We start from the raw sequence: 19,644 nt of genomic DNA on the forward strand, positions 1-19,644 counted from the left end.
AATATCCCATCACATAGGAGAGAATTAAAACACACACAAAAAGATGCTCAACCTTACTAACAGCAATATTTGAATGGAAACTAGAAGCCATTCTCTGCTGGTCAGACTGGCAAAACCAGGCAAAATCCAGCGGGGCCAGGGTGTGGGGCGAGCACTCGCGAGCCTGGTGGGTCTGCCAGTTAGCACGGTGCAGGTGGAACAGCCGGCAAGACTTAACCAAACTGTAAGATGCGCTTCACCCTTTGATCCAGCAAGTCTACGCTCGGGCGTGTACCCCCAGCAATAACTCTGTGGGTACACGACGATGCCTGTGTTCCTGGGTGCTCATCTCCGCACCTTCTTAGTAGAAGCCAATAAACAACCTGGTTTGCTTCGACAGGGGTCTGCATAAAGAAATCACGGTACTCACATACAATGGCATAATTTTGCAGCTATTAACAATGATGCTGGAGGAGCACCTGGGGGGCCTCATCAGGAAGCGGCTGCCTTCGGCTCAGGTCATGATCTTGGGGTCCTGGAATCAAGCCCATCATGCTCCTTGCTCAGTGGGGAATCGGTTTCTCCTTCTCCCTCTGCCCCCCACCCCTCACTCACTCTCTCTCTCTCTCTCTCAAATAAATAAAATCTTTTCAAAAAATGATGTTGCAGAACTCTATTTATTGACGTTGAAAGATCATAATTAGTGACAAAAAGAGCCCAGAACTGCTATTGTATACCAGGCATTCCTGTTTCATAAAACTGAATACACAGATCTATATCTGCAGATGTGTATGTGATGTCTAAAACATGTGATGAACAAAGAGAAAATATCAAAATGTTCACAGTGACTTATCTCTGAGACGTGATTTGGAAGTTTTATTTTTCATTTTAAAAATTTATCAGAATTGTTTGAGGTTTTTTTTTTATAAAAACTATAATGCTCATTAAAACAAAAATTTTAATGATAAATTTTAAAAAGAGAATATAAAAGCGTGATTAGGAGAGTATGATCCCTGGTGAGCTTTCATCCTTCAGAGGTATGGGGAGAGTGGACGGGTGGCAAGCCAGAGTTCCCAGGCCTCTAACATGAAATATACACACCCCACAGCCTCCCTTAGCCAGTCTCCACTGAGCTGGTTCACAGAGTTAAGGACACTCCTTTCTCACCATCCCCCCCGACTGTAAGATATGCCGGCACAGGCTACACTCTGTGACAGGGAAAGACCTCTGCTCCCCACAGGGGAGACGTCGGGCTGCCCGCTTACAAGGAACCCCACTTTACTTTGTTCCCAAACTTGTTTATGGCGGTTGTACTTGCAATCAGTTATGGGATTTAATTAGGCATTAAGTAAACCCATGAAATGTGTATATGGAAAGAGAATTGGTTGTATGAAAACTAACATATGCCTCAGGAAAGACCTGATAAAGGCAAGTCACTAAAAACCACATTTCTGGCAAATTAGGTGTGGGTGAATCAACTATGAGGGGTGTGGGAGGAACGTCGTCTAGAGGAATGCTGTATTCAAGTTGCTTTACAAGTGTCTACGCTTTTTCTTCATCTTAAAGAAACAAAAATCAGAAGTGACAGACATACATTATGGATGTGGTTTATCAAAGAAAGATGTGAAATTCTCACCAGCAAACCCACATTCAAAGAAAAGGCCCTGGCCCCACATCAAAAGAAAGGCAAACGAATGTACATTTAACTGTTTTCAGTTAAACTACGCTGTTTAAGGTATGTATCATCTCCTGATTTCCTGCTTTAACCTACTTTCAAGATTAGCCAACTGTGTCAGCTACAAGGACGTCAGCTGTTCTTCCAAAACAGAACTAATTTAAACTTCAGGTTTTCTCTGACTCTCTTCCTCGCGCTAAGAGCCCTCAAAGATTTGTGTTCAGGTCATGGCTTCCTAGACCACACATTCTGGGACAAAGTCATTCTCCGCAGCTGTAGAACTGGGATCATCTCCGACCACATTCATCTAGAGTGAGATGCAGAGGGGATGAGGCCTGAGGACGGACCATGGTTTCCTCACCCCTGCCTGGCTGACCTCTAGTCCTCCGTCAAAAATCAACTTGGGCAACATCTCCGGGAAGCTTTCCTTGAGACTCCTCCCTACCAGAAGTCTAGGTTGGTTACTGCTCCTTTGGGCACTCGCTATGCCCAGTCCTTTCTTCGTCTTTGCCCATTTTGTGTTGAATTTAACTGATCATTTACTTGTTTGCTGCTTCTCCTGAGACTCAAGTCTTCCCTCTGACCCTTAGTGCCTGGTACGGAGTAGGTGCTGTGAGACCCTTTGCCAACTGGTAGGTTAAATTTTCACCTGCACTCCCAACACACCCTGTCCATCTTCTATCCAGCACCTAAAACGAGGCATTATTATTCGGCATGTCTGCTGTTCCTCTGAACTAAAATCTTCATTTTTACAGGATGACTGCACTGTGGTGAAAACAAGAGGGCTAAAAGACCAGCTCGGTCCCCTCCAGCTGTGATGCTGACAAAGCAAGGAAGTTTCAGTTCTCACGTCTGGAAAAAGGTAACATAATACCTCCCTTTCTGGAGGCTCCCATAAGGCATGAAAGGAGATGGGGTGTGTACAGCACAGTGCCTGACACTGAGGAGAACCCAACAGAGGAACTCATCCCTCAGGCCACAGAGGCCCGCTCAGAGCTGGGACCCATGCCCCTCCCAGGAGGCCACCCACTGATCAGGAGTGTTCGGCCTGCCTCCTGGAGTTGGCTTCTTGAATTGTTTTTTCTGTTTTATACTGAACAATCTCAAACATTCACAAAGTAAAAAGAATGGGATAATGAACTGCTGGCTTTAGCGATTATCAAACCAATGCCCAACCTGCTTCATCTACACCCCTGCCCATCCATACCTTAAAAGTATTTTTAAACTCATCCCCAGAAGCCTATCATAGTTCATGTCCATAAAATATTTTGGTATATAGTTCTAGAAAAAAGATTCTTTAGAAAGAAAAACAACAACATTGTCACCACACCTAGAACAATGACAATAAAAGAAGATGTGAGGTGTGTGTGTGCGTGTATGTATATATATATATATATATATATATATATATATATATATATATTATTTCTTTGTGTGTGTGTGCGTGTATACACACACACACACACACACACACACACACACACACACAATGGAATGTTATGCAGCCGTCAAAAATGAAATCTTTGCAATGATGCTGATGAAACTAGAGGGAATTATGCTAAGTGAAGTAAGTCAGTCAGAGAAAGACAATTATCATATGATCTCACAGATATGTGGAATTTAGCAAACAAGGCAGGGGATTATAGGGGAAGAGAGGGGGAAAAAATGAAACAAGATGAAACCAGAGATAGAAACAAACCATAAGAGACTCTTAATCTCAGGAAACACAGTGAGGGTTGTTTGGGAGGAGGGGGGATGGGGTGGCGGGGTGATGGACAGTGGGGAGGACGTGTGATATAATGAGCCCTTGGGTGTTATTTAAGACTGATGAATCACAGACCTGTACCCCAGGAACAAACAATACATTATATGTTAATTGTACTTAAATAAAAAATTATTTAAAAAATAAAAATTGCTTAGTATCACCAGGTATGTCAGGAGATACATTTCCCTGAGCCCATCATTTTTTTGAACAACTGGTCCAATTCACCAGCATCCAAATGAACTTCATGTTTTGCACTTGATAGGTCTCTTAAGTTTCTTTCAATCCAGTAGTTCTCAGGGCTACCAAGAGGACTTAGAAAAACAGACCACGGGGGCCCACTCCCAGACTTTCTGATTCAATTGGTCTGGGGTGAGGCCCTAAAATTTGCCTTTTTAACAAGTTTCCAGATGGCACTGATGCTGCTGGCCCAGGGACCATAATTTGAGAACTGCTGAAAATCTGGAAGTTTTACTCCCCCTCTCCCCTCTTTTCCCCCAGGATGAAAAGATGCTCTATGATCATATTGTACATTTCCTGTCTGACCTAGAATCAAACCATTTCTCCAAGGAGTCCTGGTTCCTGTTAGTGGGAAAAGGTATTTAGAAACCACAATTTGGCACTAGAGGTGCTCATTGGTACTGGAGTGGACATTTTTAAAGACTAAACATAAGTGTTTTTAATAGGAAATGTATCATATACTGATATTTCCAAATCAAAGATGGCAGGATTTTTACTTCTTTGTTTTTAAATTTTTATCTCTTCCCTGATAGTAAAAATCTTAACCTACTTAGCTATTTGTTTTATCCTGCAATAGAAATTTAACAGTTTTAAAATACCAGTACCAACATCACATTAACAGTATCATCGCTGAAAACAATTAAAACGTTTTTTTTTTTCAGTCCTTTTTGCCCTTAGAGTACTTCTACTAGGGATATAGTCAAATTACTGTGTTTTAGTCTTGAAATGTTTCCTTTTTGCATGGGTACGCCTTCAATACTATATCTATAGTAAGGTTTGTTTCATTTTGCTACCAATTTTAAGAAACTGTTTTTTCCCATTTTGATTTATTTTTAATTATTTAAAGCATTTACACAGTTTCAACATCAAATTTACAAAACGAGATCTTTCCAGAGAAATCTGCTATCCATGCCCTTCCCTCCTCTTCCGTCACACCCCTACAAATAGCCTGTTTTCTTGTTATTGTTTAACCTTCCAGTTAAACAAAATTTTTATAAACAAATATGTATATATATTTGTATCTCTTCCCACAACTTTCTTAGATAAACCAATGTATATGACACACACTTCCCATAGTAATTCTAGGGATTGCAGGGGATGGTATATTAAATGCAAAAGGCAAATTAATGACACTCAGAGAAAACCCTAGGTCGTAAAAAAAAAAAAAATTGGGGTTCCTGGGTGAAAACTTGTAAATCTGCTTTACACACATTTCACACTAAGAAAAAGGCACTGTATGAAACACAGGCAGGGACAGAAAAGTGGCTTGAGGCAATTTAACACATCACAGGGTGTCTGTGTACACCAGCAACCGTATCAGACTGACTGCAAGGTCCTTTTTCTGGCTCTAAAATTCTATGATGCTAAAGTGAGCATAATCAATTACATAAGAAGCGCCTGGAAAGAAGGGTGAGTCATCACAAGCACTGGCCAGTCCCCAGACTAGTCTCCTGGTGGGGGACAGGAGGGATGGATGTGACTATAATTTATATTTACACACACCAAAGAAAGAAGAACTACATTCCGTCTATTTAACAGACATTACTGTGTACTGAGGACAAAAACATTGCATCAAGTTTCATCCACATTGTGCTTTAAGAATCACATGGGCAAGTACTTGTTTGGGAATATGAGAAAAAAATTATTCACTAAAAAATATGAACAAAATAAACATGGCCCTTCCTGGGAAACAGAGAGACACAGACATTAAACAGACAAATAAATAATTTGTGACATATGATGAAGCAGAAGAGGGTGCTGGGCCTGGGTGACCGGGGAGCCCTCTCTGACCCTGAAGTAAGATGGAAGCTGAGACGGGAAAGGTGAGAAGAAGCCAGCCAGCCAGCCAGCCAGGAGGGAGCCCGGGCAGACAGACAGTCAGAGCATCTGTGTCATCGAGCCTAAGATGGAAAGAGCTCGGTGGGGGAGCAGAAAATGAAAGGCCAGTGTGGGTCTGGCACCCAGTGGGCCCTCTTCCTCTCCATGGCCCCACTGGCTAAAAGTGGCCTACACATGATTTCCCTGCAAAATGACTGGTTACCTACCTCCCCGAGCCTAGTGCACCCAAACTTCCTCCCCAGGATCCCAGAGGGAAATCACAGGACAGGCTCATTAGAACCTTCCGAGCAGAGAGAGCTGTTTCGCTGCTGCCTCTTTGCCACGGCTGACAGATCTGAGAGCTGTCAGAAAGGGTTTAACTAGATGAGTAACGACAAGGAATGCAAATTTCCCTCTGCCGTCCTGCTGGCCTTTGGCAAAAATTTATAGGTTGGATAAATGCAGGGGGCAATATCTATCAGACCACCAAGCAAAGTTCTAACCCTTCCTTCATCTGCCTGCTCTTCCTCCTGGGAGGCTTCTTGGATGACCAGAGCGTTTGCTCGCCGTGGCATGATACCAGCTGTCTCCTGCTGATGAAAACCCAGGGAGGGCCTCCACTCCGCCTGACTCCTGGTTTGTGCCATGAAAGATGGGGATGAGGATGGTTGTGGGATCAACCATTCTTAACTCGGTCACGTTCAAGTTGCTGCAAAGTCAAGCTTTCGAGGGAAATTTCAATGATTTTATAAGAAATGATTTTCAATAGTTAAAAAAAAAACTTTCTAAGTAGTTAAAACAGATTGAAACTAGAACCCCTACAGTATGACTCTGAAAGCTACCAAAGGAATTAGATGGTCCAGAGAAAGGCATCCAAAAATGCAAGAGACTTAGAGTGGAAGGGAATGAGCTAGTCTACAAGGACAAACTAGGACTTAAAATCTACAAAATGAAAGCACGCCCTCTGGATTCAGATACTTGTGCTGCCCAAACCGGCTCTGTCACCTGGGTTGGGCCTCAGCTTCCCCGTACATAAGACACAGTTAGGACTTCTCTCCACAAAGACAAGCTAGGAGTGGGGCCATGGTCAGGTCAGGACCACAGGCCGAGCCCACAGGGGTGTCGGGGGAGAAGGCAAGAACACACCTGAAGCAGCCAGCACAGTGCCTGACACGTCACCCTTAAACATGGCCCCTCCCCCTCCCTCTGATGTGTTCCCCAAACTGAGGGCACGTCTGCCACGAGCAAGGTCCCGGGCTGGAGACTGAGACACAAGCCCCAGTGGCATCCCGTAGCCTCGGGGTCCACGTATCACCACCTACCTGTTCACACTGAAGCGTGCACTGGCCATTTGTGGGGAGTGAGACCCTCCAGAAAAGCGTCAATAATCTCGCGGCCTCTTCGAGGATCAGCTTGGCTGTGCCCACACTGGTGACGAACCTGCTCAGAGGTGCCAAGTGTGGACCCTGCACAAGGGGTGGGGAGGGGGGGTGGAGAAGGTTGTTACATGCAGTTGAAAAAGATTACGGACAAGCCAGCTTTAACGGGCAGCATAAATCTCCAGACCGTAGGCTCGTGCCCACATGCTGGGTGGGAGCCTGGTGCCAGACAACACCAATTTATTGTTCCTAAAGGCTGGTGAATCACAGATTATGAGAGAATTTCGGTGGTGATTTTAGCCCAATCAATAAGCATGATTAATAACCACCTGCGCTAACTGTATTTACTACGCCAGGCAGAGGGAAGAGGGTCCACGGAGGGCCCCTGGCATTGCTCCACCCCACAGAGCCTCTCCCGAAGGCAAATGGTGCCAACAGCAAGGGACACAACACGAATGTTTCTGTCCCCAGCAGCCCCCGCTAAACAGCTCTACGCACTGCCAATATGAAGTCGGGCCTCGTAAAGTGTCCCTCACCCTCTGCCGACACATGCGAACCCTAACTAGGGGATGTCAAGGGCAGGAGAAAACCAAGAACGTGAGTCAGAGAAGGGAAAACAAAATACATTTTAAAAAGAGAAGAAAAGAGCACTGTCTCCACAAGTAATAAAATCACTACAAAACCAAACGATGCCCTCCTTTTAGCTGTCAAATGGGCAGAAAACCATTTGTAAATAAAATCACTCCACGAAGAATATGGTGTAGTGAGATCCTCTCACTTGTAAGCGGGGACACATATTTTTGACAGTAATGCATCAACAATTCTCACCAAGAGCCCTGAAGGGTTCACGACCTGGGAGCTTCCACACCAGCAATTCACCCCTAATGAACTAATCAAAGATGCCCTGAGTGATCCGTTTACAAGGACACTTGCCACATCCTAAATGTTGAAAATATGGGCCAAAGAGTAAATAAGTGGTGTTACAGCCACATACAGGCTTATTTTTCAGCCAGTAAAAGTTCTAGAAAAATACTGAATAGGATAGGAAAATTGCTTATATGTCAACTGAGAGTCAAAAAATGAAATTCATGTGGACTCAGTTTTACTAAACTTTATGAATGAGCGAAACAGTGTTTGTGTATATACGTATATATCAAAATTTTAAGCACTGAACACTATGTGATGTTTTTATGTTCTTGTATAATAAAGATTATGATCAGAAAAGAACAGTAATCCTATTAGCATTTACTAATTCATTCGACAAACATTTACCATGCACCAGCTGCACACCAGGCCCTGTGCGAGGTAGTAAATATGCAACATTGAGTAAGAGAGACAGTATCCCTGCTCTCTTAAAGTTTATTGTCTAGTGAAATGTAAAATACAGAATGACTTTTACAGTAGGGTAAAACAAAATAAAACAAAAAGGCAAATCAGGTACCAGGAAGCCGGGGGCCTCAGTAAGGACCTGAGAAGAGGGACTAGAAAACATGACCCATGGAAGCTTGGTGGTTGGGTCCAGCCTGGGAGGACAGAGAAAATGTGACCCCCACCCCTGGAGGAAGTGAGTGAGTAATTTTATGACAAGCACCTGGCACACGGGTCCTCAACAAAAGCTAACTTTAAAGTGAGGAGGATCCAGTAGGATGACGCAGGAAGGAGCGACCCCAGGGAAGAGATCGCACGAACACAGAGTACAGACCTCAGTAACTGTTCCTCCCATAGAACAGCCCCAGACTGGACCTGACTTCTGAGCTCTCGTGGGCTCCATTTCCTGGTCCCTCTTCTCAGGGCCTTACCGAGGATGCAGGCGACCTTTGCCTCTCAGAGCCCTCAGGCGGCCCCTTCCACTTAATGCTCCCAGTGAGCAACCTCACTCCCTCCAGCGGTCAGTCAGGTTACCTTTGGTCCCAGCTCTGGGCTTGCGGACCGGGGAGCCTCTTGGATCTGCAGGGCCATCTCAGCAAAGAGCTTCTGGCCCTGGCCGATCTGCTGGCACAGGGCCTCGTAGTCCCCAGTCAGGCCCAGGACGTGGCAGCCACTCGTGTTGGCCCACAGGCGGTGGCCAGCAACCAGGTGGGACACACACGGGTTGCTGGTGACCGAACTGCCACTGTTGCAGGAGAGGGAGTCCGTGTCATTTCCAGAGAGTGGAGGAGTCTCTGAAGCTACAACACGAGAGGGAAGACATCAGAGCCACCTGGGGCACCATCCTGTGTTCGATGAGCTGCGTTCAGCAATGTTGAAGCCAGGTGCGAGGACAGAGAAAGGCCTTCAGGCCCAAATGCCACCCGTCACAGCACAGGGCAAAGTGGCCTGGGACCTTCGTCTGTCTGTTCCCCCACCCTGGCCTTATTCGTCTGATGGGAGAAGCTCGATTCAGTTCAACCAACACTTATCAGGCACCCACTCTGCAGAGACTCCTGATCTACACAGACGAATCAAGCTAGTGTCTGCACTCCATGAGCCCACGGTCTAATCAGTCACCACGCGGGAGGTGTAACAGCACGATGACGAAGAGCCAGAGCTCAGAGGAAGAAATAATCAATTCTCTGTGCAGGAAGAGAGATCAGGAAAGGCTTCCTAGGAGAAGCAACAATTGCGCTGATTGAACAAGAAGCAAGAATTACACTAAACAGAGGTAAAGCCTGTTGCTTTTACCTTTGCATCAACGAAAGTACGGATGAATAATTCTGACGGGGGTCTCTGGAAAGGCGTTGCGCCAAGAAGTCTGCATTCAGGATGAGTCTCAGGGCGGAAGGAGGATTTGCACGGGCAGAGAAGGGTGGCTTGGAAAAGGACAGAGTCGCACCACACAGTCCCAGCGAGAGGAGAGTGTGGGCCCATCTGTAGGATGGAGACCCCTCTGGATGGTCACACGCATGTAGGAGGACAGGGTGGGATGGGCCCACTGGGGCACACGCTGGACGCCTTAAAGCCACACTGAGGTGCTTGCACTTCCATCTGAGGCAACAAGGACCCAGTGATGTTGCTGAGGTCAGTAACCCCGAGGCACCAATTAACTGGTGTTGGGGAGGAGCTCACCAGCTAGACATGCTGAGAACATGAAGCCCCAAATCCTGACAAACACTCTCCTGATTTGGGACCAGGGACCCCCTTTCATTCCTTTTAAAAAGTCCTACTGCCAAAGCCAACCCCACCGGAGAAACCCAGACTTCAGCTTCTACCTGATTGTGGCGGCACCACCAGTGTGGAATCAAACAGGTCACAGGAATCATCTCTCGCCGTGGGGCACGTGTCACCGCCTACGAGACGCAGAACAAGAGACAGAAAAGAAACTGTCATTGGTATTGGAGAAAGAACTGAATGAGAATACAGTAAAGTATCAAACACACAACAGGACTAGGATCCACTCAGCAGGACCCCAGGCACCGAGACTGAGCAGGCCCAGCGTCCTCTCTGGAAGGACCCCCCGTCCAGCAAGTAAACAGGCAGCTTCACTAGTAGGTGGCCAGGACTAAGGGAGGGAAGCATGGGGCTGTGGGGTCCTGGGGAGGGGTTAGCCCAGAGGAGGGAACGTAAAGCAGGCACAGGAACGAGCAGGTGCAAAGGCACAGAGGCGTGAGCCAGCAGGACGCACTGAGGGGGCGTCAAGCAGGTGGGAGGCTGAGCCCAGGGCGCAAGGCAGGGCCACGGTGGGGCACGAAGCTGGAACCATGAGGACTATGGGGACCCCCCAGGGCATCAGGCAGGGCAATGCCAAGCTGAGGGCAGTGCTCTGGCCTGGAGGAGTGAGTCTGGAGGTGGTCGCGGCTATCCAAGCAAGAGACAAGAGGGACCCAAAGCAGAGTTTAGAAAGTGGAAACGACGTCAGGAGGCAAAGCCAGTTGGACGCCGTCCAAGATGACTGCCACACCTGAAGTCTAGAGAGTGTGCATGTGTCCGACTCTCAGGAGCACCGTGGATGGGACGGCACTATTTCAGACCTTGGGGAGGAGCAGACGACAGAGGGACAGGGACAGGAGGTGACCCACCCAGCACTAGCAGAGTGTCGGCAGCAGAGAAAGGAACGTGCCCTGAGTCTAGGCCTTAGGATGGCCCGCCAGCTCCTTCTTGCCCAGGAACCTTGGGGCACCATCGGGAGCCACTTTCGACTCCGGGTCCAAGGAGCTGGCCCCCAAGAGGGATCACTTTCTGCCAAAACCAGCCATCTTTAGAGCAGAACTTTCGAGTAAGTGCACTAACTATGATCCTGAAAAGGCTTGTGCAGAGGAAGAGAGGCCGCTGCTGCGGGAATTCCCACCTTCACTGGAGGACACCTTGGCACTGAGGAAGCCCTGTGGATTCCAAACACACTGTCCTGAGTGCCTCCTGCGAGGCTGCCCCATGGCTGACCCTAGACAAATTCCAGAAGCAGGCGAAGGTTGTTCCACGGCCGCCTCCCTTCAGCTGCCCCAGCTCTCCCTCCCAGGCAGCCCCGGCCCTGAATCATCCTCCCTGCCCCGAACTCCCCAGTGGCCCCCATAGACCCATCGGTCCCATCTCTGCCACACCCTAAGAAGGGCCAGGAGCAGACCTATGTTTAAAGCAGAGATACCACTGCCAATGGACAGCCCATGCAGAAGGCGGCGATATGGCTCCTTTCCAACCCTCTGAGATTCCGCTGGTAGGACTTTTATCCTAAGAATGCTGTTTAACAGCAAAAATCACATTAACGTCTATGTTTATCACAGCTCCAAATCAGAGACCACTTTAATAATCACCACGGTAATGGTTTCATGACTGAGGATCATCTGAAAACAGTAATGAGGAAGCCCGTGTGATAGGGTGGGAAGTACTTCTGATGTAATATTGGGCAAAAACAAAGACAGGAGGCAGAATGGCACAAAACCCAATGCAAATGATGTAAGTTCATGCCTGCATGTGATCGCCAAATGAAGAGAAATATGCAAAGCAAAATATCATCATTCTGTAGAATCGTGAAGGATTTTTTTTTTTAATTTTCTTTTTTTCATAACATCACATCATCTTCTGGTGAAAATTTCAAATTCCTTATCAAGGAGAGATCACTAAACCAATCACTACAAGTTCTAAAGCATGCTGACTGAGTGCTCTCTAAGAGATTTTAATTTTTTTAAATTAAAGGCAATAGAATTCCCAATCCCAGAAGAGACTAAGTCCAAACTTTTCTACAGTACCTGTCACCTGTCTATAAAGAGTGCAGACACTCCCTGTCCCCCAGGATGTGCGTACCCCCCGCCTTGTGTGTCTCAGGATGCCTGAGGCTCCGAAAAGCCATGTGCTGCTCCAGATACAGCACTGGTCTTGGGAGCTGAAGAGTCATTTCTAGCTCCAGTCCTGCCACCTACTTGCTGTGTTGTTTTGAGCAAGTCCAGTACCCTCTCTGGGTCTCAGTTCCTTCACCCACAGAGCAAAGAAGATGGCCCGGCCGATTGCCTAGAGCCCGACAATTTGCTGGCTTATTCCTAGCCCAGCGCTGGGCAAGTGACAGCACAATGACAGGAAACCCTTGTCCCTTCTCTGCTATCCTACACAGCCTAGTAGAGCTAGACAATAAACCCGTGAGCAAATGCAAAACAGAAGCAGTTTTCGAACCCACCAGGATGCTTTTCGGCTCCTACAAAACACTGAGAGCCAGAGTAAGATGTTTAGAATCTCTCTGAAAGGCAGTAGCACAAGGAACCCTTAAAAAGGTTTTTCAGCCGTGGAGTGCTGTGGGCAGGGCTGAATGGAAGCGGGGATGAGACTGGAGGTGATGAGAATGCTGGTGGCCCAAACCCCACTTCCCTCCACCAAGAGGCCCCCAGACAGAGAGTACACTATCCCGCCGAAGGTGACAGCTGAGCAGCGGTCAGACCCCTGGCTCCTGGGGCAGCAGGTGGTCTTCTGTCAATGGAGGGACACCTCCGTGGGGCAAGGGCACCAACCAGAAGCTCCCATATCCCATCGACACACATAGGGCCGTCATCTACATGAGAAGGAGCAGGGGCAGTACCGTGCTTGTCCGGCTGTGGGGGCCACTCCGGGACGGACAGGGTCTGGAGAGCCATGGTGAAGGCTGCTTCATGAGCCTTCTTCCCTGCCATCGCCAGCTGCTCCTCCAGCCTGCCCTGCAGCGCGCTATTGGTCTCAATGCTCTTTTCCAGCTGCCCCCGAAGAGCCTGGATCTCTGTTAGGAGACCACGCAGGTCACTGAAAGGGCCCTGCCCACTCCAGCATTCTCCTGATGTCTCTGCTCCGGCCTCTGCAAGCAAGAGCAAGGGGACACCTGATGGCTTCCGCCACCAAAGGGTCAACCATCAAAGGAGCTCCACAGTGTTTTAAACCCACCACCACTCTCCCCTCCCTAAGAACTAGGTACAATTTAAAATAACAACTTGACTTTAAAAACAAAAATATTGGCAGACTTAATTGCTGCTATTCCACAGGCTAAATAAGAGCTGGAAATTAATTTTCGCTTCTGGCCATAAAAGCCTAGCAAATTGCACACCAAACCCCGAAATTATGTCTAGTAGTAATAAAATCTATTTGGGCTAGAATTATAGAATGAAAGGGGCTGATTTTAAGAACCACAGTATATTAAAAAGGCACAACAGCAAGAATAAGAAAAGCAACTTGAGGAGAAAATGGAAGGTGTGAGGTGACCCTTTTCTAGGTAAACTTTCAATAGGGAGAAACCATCTGGAAAATTAGTTAAAAAAAAAAAATGCTACCACACCTCAAAACTGATTCTAAAACATCAGAGTTTGCAGTCAAGTCGCTCTGATCTGGTATCTGTCAGAGGATCTGGGCCAATAACCATTTCCACAGCAATGCCCGGCATGTGGTAGGCGCTCCAGAATTACTGGCCAAATGAATGGGCAAAAAGAAACACACTCTAGCAGAAAACTCATAATCAAATTATTCCTTGAGTGTCTGCGACGTCCCACGTACTGTGGTAGGATGCTTTTCATAAATGATCTCGCTGAATTTTCACAACTCCACAGACTAGCTATTAGGAGACACGTTTCATGGAGGAAGAACAGGCCCAGAGGGGTGAGGTGACCCGCCAAAGGTGGCACAGCCAGGAGGCGGGGCGATGAGAATCCAGCTCCTGAGCCCAAGCCCATCCACGTTGCTTCAGAAGAAGAGGGGGCCAGAGGGCTTGCTGCAAAGTGTGCCCCCGTTGCCCAGCAGGCCAGCGAGGGCTGTGATGACAGCATTTCAGGACAGCGTGCTGAAATGAGCTCACAGTGTGGACGCAGCAGCCCCAGTACAGGATGCGCCTCGGGCCAGCGCACAGTACCTCTTGGCCTCCTGTGCTCCTCCTCCAGCCTCTTGTACACCTTCAGCTCCACTCGGAGGGACTGCAGGAGCTCGTCATTCTGGGAGAGCAGCTGCTGCCTCAACTTCACCTCCTCCTGCACCCTGGAAAGGCCCCATGGCCACAGGGAGGAGATGTTAATTCTGACGCCTGGGGACGGACTCTGACTCCACAGAGCAGCCCTTCCACCCGCAGCAGCTGGCAGAGTGCAGATGAGACCGACGGGGTGGGTCAGGGTTCCCAGCAGGGACCCTCTCCCCCAAGGGCCGCCCTGGGCCTGGCCTTGTCCATGTGCTATCCACCCCATGCCGTCTTCCCTGCCACCCAAAGGGCACGTGCTCGCTGCTCTTCAGCGCGCGGAGCCGAGGAAGCGAAGCTTACAGGATTACGGCTTAGCCAGGGGTGCAGAGCTCGGGAGGGACCCGCACTGTGTGACAGCTCGACAATGATCTTGCTAGGTCAGTGCACCACCCTGGGCGACCAAGAAAGAGAGCGGCGCTCACAAGCGCTGAGGAACAACAGGAAACACGTGGGACAGGACAGGGGCGAGGGCAAACTGTGCTAGGGACACTAGGTATGGGCCCTTTAATGTCTAAGTGGGCCTCCGACCACTCAGCACAGAACCTCCCCACGTCCTCCCCAGGCACGCTGAGTGAAAGCCGAGGCCCTCCCACAGCTTCGAAGGCCTGCGGGCCTGGGCATCCTGCCATCTCTCTGCGCCCCCTTCCCTCCAGGTGCACTGGCCTCCCTGCTCTGCTCTGCACAGGCCAAGGGCACCACGCCCCAGGGCCCTATCCCTTTCTGCCGCAATGAGCTCCCCCCAACCATGCTAACTGCAGAGCTCATGCCCCTTTGCTGCCTTCGGGTTGAGGGTCAAATGCCATTTTTTTCAGAGAGGCCTCCCCTGACCTCCCCCGGATAAAGACCAGCATTCTGCCCCCCATGCCCCGGCCTGCTCACTTAGACGATTCTGCCCCACATGCTTGATTCCCACCCGACATCATGCGCCTGACAATTGCTGGCCTTCTGGGCACTCAGGCAAGGGCCCACACACCCCGCTCTGTGACTGGACGCCTGGCACGGCCAGTGGGGACGGGGGTGCCCCTGAGCCCTACCTGCTCAGCTCACTGCGGCTGCTGCCAACCTCCCGGAGCAGCTGCTGGTTGTGCCGCTCCAGCTCGCAGACCTCCCTCTGCAGCCGCTCATTCTCCCCCTTCACACAGGCATACTCTCGCTGGAGGAGTTCGAGGTTCGCAGCCTTCCTGGAGAGGGACTCTTGTAACTTTTCATTCTCCTTCTGTTTATCTGCAAACACAAAAAAGCGCCACTGAGAAGAGACACCATTTGTTTTTTCCAACCTTATTACGCAAATACAGCACTTCAGCTCGAGCACTCCAGGAATACAAAGCAGAATGAGATTTAATCTGGCATTTATGATTTTGGCATTCCAATTATCTTATGCATTTTGGGCAGATAAATCTGTCAACATCAAGGCTACAGATTAAACGTCACTGGGATGGAATGGGCCTGTTTAATTTTCTATACAATAATGGGCCGTGCAAACCTAGTTACTTTGCCTTCGCAGAGCAAACAGTGGGTATAAATTACAGACAGAGGCAAGAAGCTGCCCCAGACTCCGGCAATGCATGAGAGGGAAGTCCGCAAGCCCCCATCCACTCCTCAGACCAGGACAATGGCACCTCTCCCGAGGAATAAAGTGTGCCCACGGCCTGGAGATGGGCAGTTAAGAGTGTGACCTGGGGCAGAGAGGTGTGTTCAAGTGCACTCCGCTGCCCACTGGTGCCAAAACCTCGATGGAGTTTCTTGACTTCTCTGTGCCTCAGTTCCCCCACATGCGTTGTTATGAGGCTGAACCGAGATACTGCACACAAAGGGCTCAGGTTCAAGGCTTCCCGAGAGCTCCCCAGGCCGGCTCTTCTCTGGGCTGCTGGTGGCGGCGGCTACCAGGTCCGCAGCTCTGACGGCAGGCCTTACACCAAGACCTGCACGGGTATCATCTGATTTCATCTTTGTAGCAAAACTCCGAGGAGGTACTATTTTTCTCATTTTCCAGATAGGAAACAAAGGATCGCAGAGGTGAAAACTTCCCCAGGGTCACAGAGCCAAACAGGCCACAGCCAAGATGGAGACCCAGCTTTTCTGATGCCACCCTTCACCACGGCATGACGATTTCTGAGCAAGTGCCCCCTCCCCACTCAGACTCCAGCCCCACGATACTTCCTACAATTCCTGATTGGCTGACACTCTCCCCGCCTCTCACGCCTAGGCTTTTGCCTGCTTTCTTTCTTCTATTTAGAAGGCCCTGGCTCTTCTAAATCTTAGGCACCGTGGCTAACCCCTGCTGGAGCCTGCTGGACTGAGCTCTGGAAGCCGAGCCTCTCCTGGGTCAAGACACCGTCCCCAGGGTCCTGTGCTCCCCAAGCCTGCCTTTGTCCTGGCTGACCCTCATGCTGGCCTGCCGTGGGTTGCCTGGCTGTCTCTCCCATCTGCCTCATCCGCTCCCATCCCCTCGAGGAAAGGGACCAGGACCCACTCTTTCTGTATCAGTCTACACAGGCCCTTACACATTTGCTGAGTGATCTTCAAAAGCCTCGATTCTATCTCTTAAGCCAAAAACAGCATCAGAACCCTCCAGGGAGAATGGGAGAAGCTGGCCCAACTCGTAGCTCTACAGATTTCTAGCTCCGGGACCACCAGCGGGTCAATTCCCTAGGCCTCAGGTTCTTATCTGTAAAACATGACTAATAATTCCTCTGTCCAGAAACATTTTAAGTATTGAGAGATAATGTAAGTGAAAGCTCGTCGGGGGCTAAGCTCCAAAAAGAAACAATTAAGAGAAGGGATCTTCCTACGAAATACTGGAAAAACCTTCCTGATAAGAGCGAATCTCTGGATGAGATTTTGGCAGTAATAGAGTTCAGCAGTAATAGATTTCCAGTCTTTCTGTCTTCCACTGTAACCTGTGTGCTTACTAGAGACGCTGTGCTGAGGGCTTCACAGGGCTGACTGTCACGACAGCCCCATGAGGTACTCCTATTCTACAGCTAAGAACATTGAGGTTCAGAGAGATTAACTGAACTGCCCAAAGTCACAGAGCCACAGAATGTGAACCCGGGTTGGTCAGACTGCAGTGCGTTCTTCCCATGCCACAGAGGGCTCTGGGGGTCCAGACTGTCGGTGGCTCCTTTAGTTCCTACCTCTGGATCCCTTGGCCAGCATCGTATTGAGAGCCTGGTTCTGCTTCCTCAGGAAACAGATCTCTGATGTCAGAGAATTATGCAGCTCTGATCCATAAGCAAAAGCATTTGTAGAACCTATAAAAATATACATAAATAGTGATTTATGGTCACCAGATCAATATGGATGGAACTTTCTAGAAGACAGTTTTAAACAACGAGGAAACACAACATGCAATGGAAATCATTCCAGATGAGGTATCACCAGAGCCCAAAGGGAAATGAGAGTGAGCATGAAAGAGGTGGCAAGAGCCGCCCCCCTCCCCATTCTTACCTCCTACACATGAACCGAGGTAAACAGGTTTGTTTCTGCCCTCCCCAGCAGACGGTACCTCAACCACCCCTACTCTGAGCTGAAAGTGGAGCCATCCTCAACACTGCTCAACCAGGCGAACATGACTGCTGGTTCTTCCTCCCAAATGCCTCAGACGCTGGCTCACTCTTCCTCTGTCCCTGTAGTTCAGACCTTATCAGCACGCCCTGACCTTGCCTCCCTGCTACTCTGCCAGTGGGGCTGCGCACAGTCCAGTCATGATATTCTCTGCTCAGAAACACTAGACGGCCCTCCCCTGTGAAGACAGACAATCGAACAAACCAAACACAAGGTCCAAACTTCAGATCTCCATGACTTCACTCCAAGCTCACGCACAACCCTCTCCCTCTCCACCCTCGACTCTAGCGTCCTCGAACGCGGCTGGACCAGGCCACACCTGTGCCCCCACACACTATGCGGTCACACATCTCCCTGACTTTGTAAAGTGAGGTCTTTATTCCCTGTGCCTAGAACGCCCAGCTCCTTCACCTCCACTTGTCAAAACTGCACTTGTCTTTCAACTCTTAGCTCAAGTTCACTGTCTAGTCTAAGTGTTTACTAAAAAGATCCGGGTCTGAAGCCAGACAGACTGGGTTTGAAATTACTTACAAACTCTGATCAGTTTAGCTCAGGCTGTGGTCCATCTCCTAAAATGCTACCCCTTCCTCTGGCCAGACGGCTGCCCTGAGACACACCCCCCTCCAGCTCTCTATCCCTGCACCATATATGACATCCAGAGCACGGGAACATGAGACCCTCAGGAGAGCACAGGGCGTTCTTTACGGGGCAGGCAGATGCTTCCCTCCCCGCCTTCCTTACCACGCCACAGAAGCAGACTGCTTTCCTAAACCCCAGGACAGCTAGAACATGAGACCTGAAGGGAAGCCTGCTGGAGGCTTCTGGGAAATACTTCGAACTCGGATGAAAAGAGAAGGACAGGGAGGAGCCCCACCACCTTCATTCCGATGCTGTGAGGAGGTGATGCTCAGAATGACCACGGTCCTCGTGGAGACTGACCCCAAGCCCTGCCAGCCTATCACTGAGCCAGTAAACCTGCCTGGAACTGCCAGTGTCTGGTTCTCTTGTTAGGTCAGAAAATATAAATCCCCATTGTTTACACCAGTTTTCACTCATATTCTGTTCTCTGCAGCTGAAAGCATCCTGGTACTGATTACAGGTGAATATTCAAACTCCCCATAAGGATGGTGGGACATCAGGCCTCCCAGAAGCCAATGCTGCACACACTCTCCGCTCTCCAGCACCACCTTTCCCCATCATAGTGATTCACAAATCACAGCGCTATGTAATTTTTCATTCCCATGTGCCTCTCCCTGCCAATCCCCTCTACTCTCCCCTATGAACTCTAGTGTCTTCTCGGAGACACCTGGGTCTGAATCATGGCTCCGGCTTCTTAATAGTTGTATGACCTCAGGCTCGTCACGTTACTTCCCTAAGTCTCCACCAGCCCAATAAAAATGATCCATGTTGTTATTATTACTGCTATTATCATTTATGTTAATATCCTAACTGGTGGTGGTTGGAGCCAAAAACAGGACTGAAGCGCCATCTGGATGAACAGGAACAATCCTACAGAAGAAGTCGGCTCTGGCCACAGCTGGGGGGGCCACTTCTCGAAGGAAGAGTCAGGCCAGAGGCCAGAGCCGGACAGAGCCTGAGCTGGTGGGTTGTCCTCTGAAGGCCGTCACTACCAGCTCCTCCACCTGATGACAAGTTAACCCGCGAGGTGACAGTTTTTAACAACATTCTGCCTCAGCATCACAAGGAGCCGTGCCTTTCTCAGACCTGCTCCCAAGATGAACGCCTCACAGCAGAGGGGAGGCGGAGCCACTTTTATCCCCTTGTCTTTCTAGAGGTTGTGACAACAGGGCGAGAACAGCATGTCTTTCCAACACTGTAAATACTTTATGAATGCCTT

General features: G+C 49.1%; 1 protein-coding gene across 1 annotated transcript in view; it reads right to left on the reverse strand.

Annotated features, from left to right (window-relative positions):
• Nucleotides 1–19,644, reverse strand: part of LOC111145669 (CDK5 regulatory subunit associated protein 2) — a 168,643-nt gene that overhangs the window by 5,254 nt on the left and 143,745 nt on the right. Inside the window, exons 29-35 of the mRNA XM_022500755.1 lie at nt 17,357–17,473; nt 15,254–15,443; nt 14,121–14,242; nt 12,831–13,067; nt 10,042–10,119; nt 8,756–9,021; nt 6,790–6,940 (exon numbers count right to left, since the gene is read on the reverse strand). Coding sequence (XP_022356463.1) covers nt 6,790–6,940; nt 8,756–9,021; nt 10,042–10,119; nt 12,831–13,067; nt 14,121–14,242; nt 15,254–15,443; nt 17,357–17,473 — 1,161 coding nt within the window. The remainder of the gene's footprint in view (nt 1–6,789; nt 6,941–8,755; nt 9,022–10,041; nt 10,120–12,830; nt 13,068–14,120; nt 14,243–15,253; nt 15,444–17,356; nt 17,474–19,644) is intronic.

This window comes from Enhydra lutris, unplaced genomic scaffold (assembly GCF_002288905.1).
Source record: "Enhydra lutris kenyoni isolate GAN:26980312 unplaced genomic scaffold, ASM228890v2 scaffoldscaffold13, whole genome shotgun sequence".
Classification (NCBI taxonomy): Eukaryota; Metazoa; Chordata; class Mammalia; order Carnivora; family Mustelidae; genus Enhydra; species Enhydra lutris.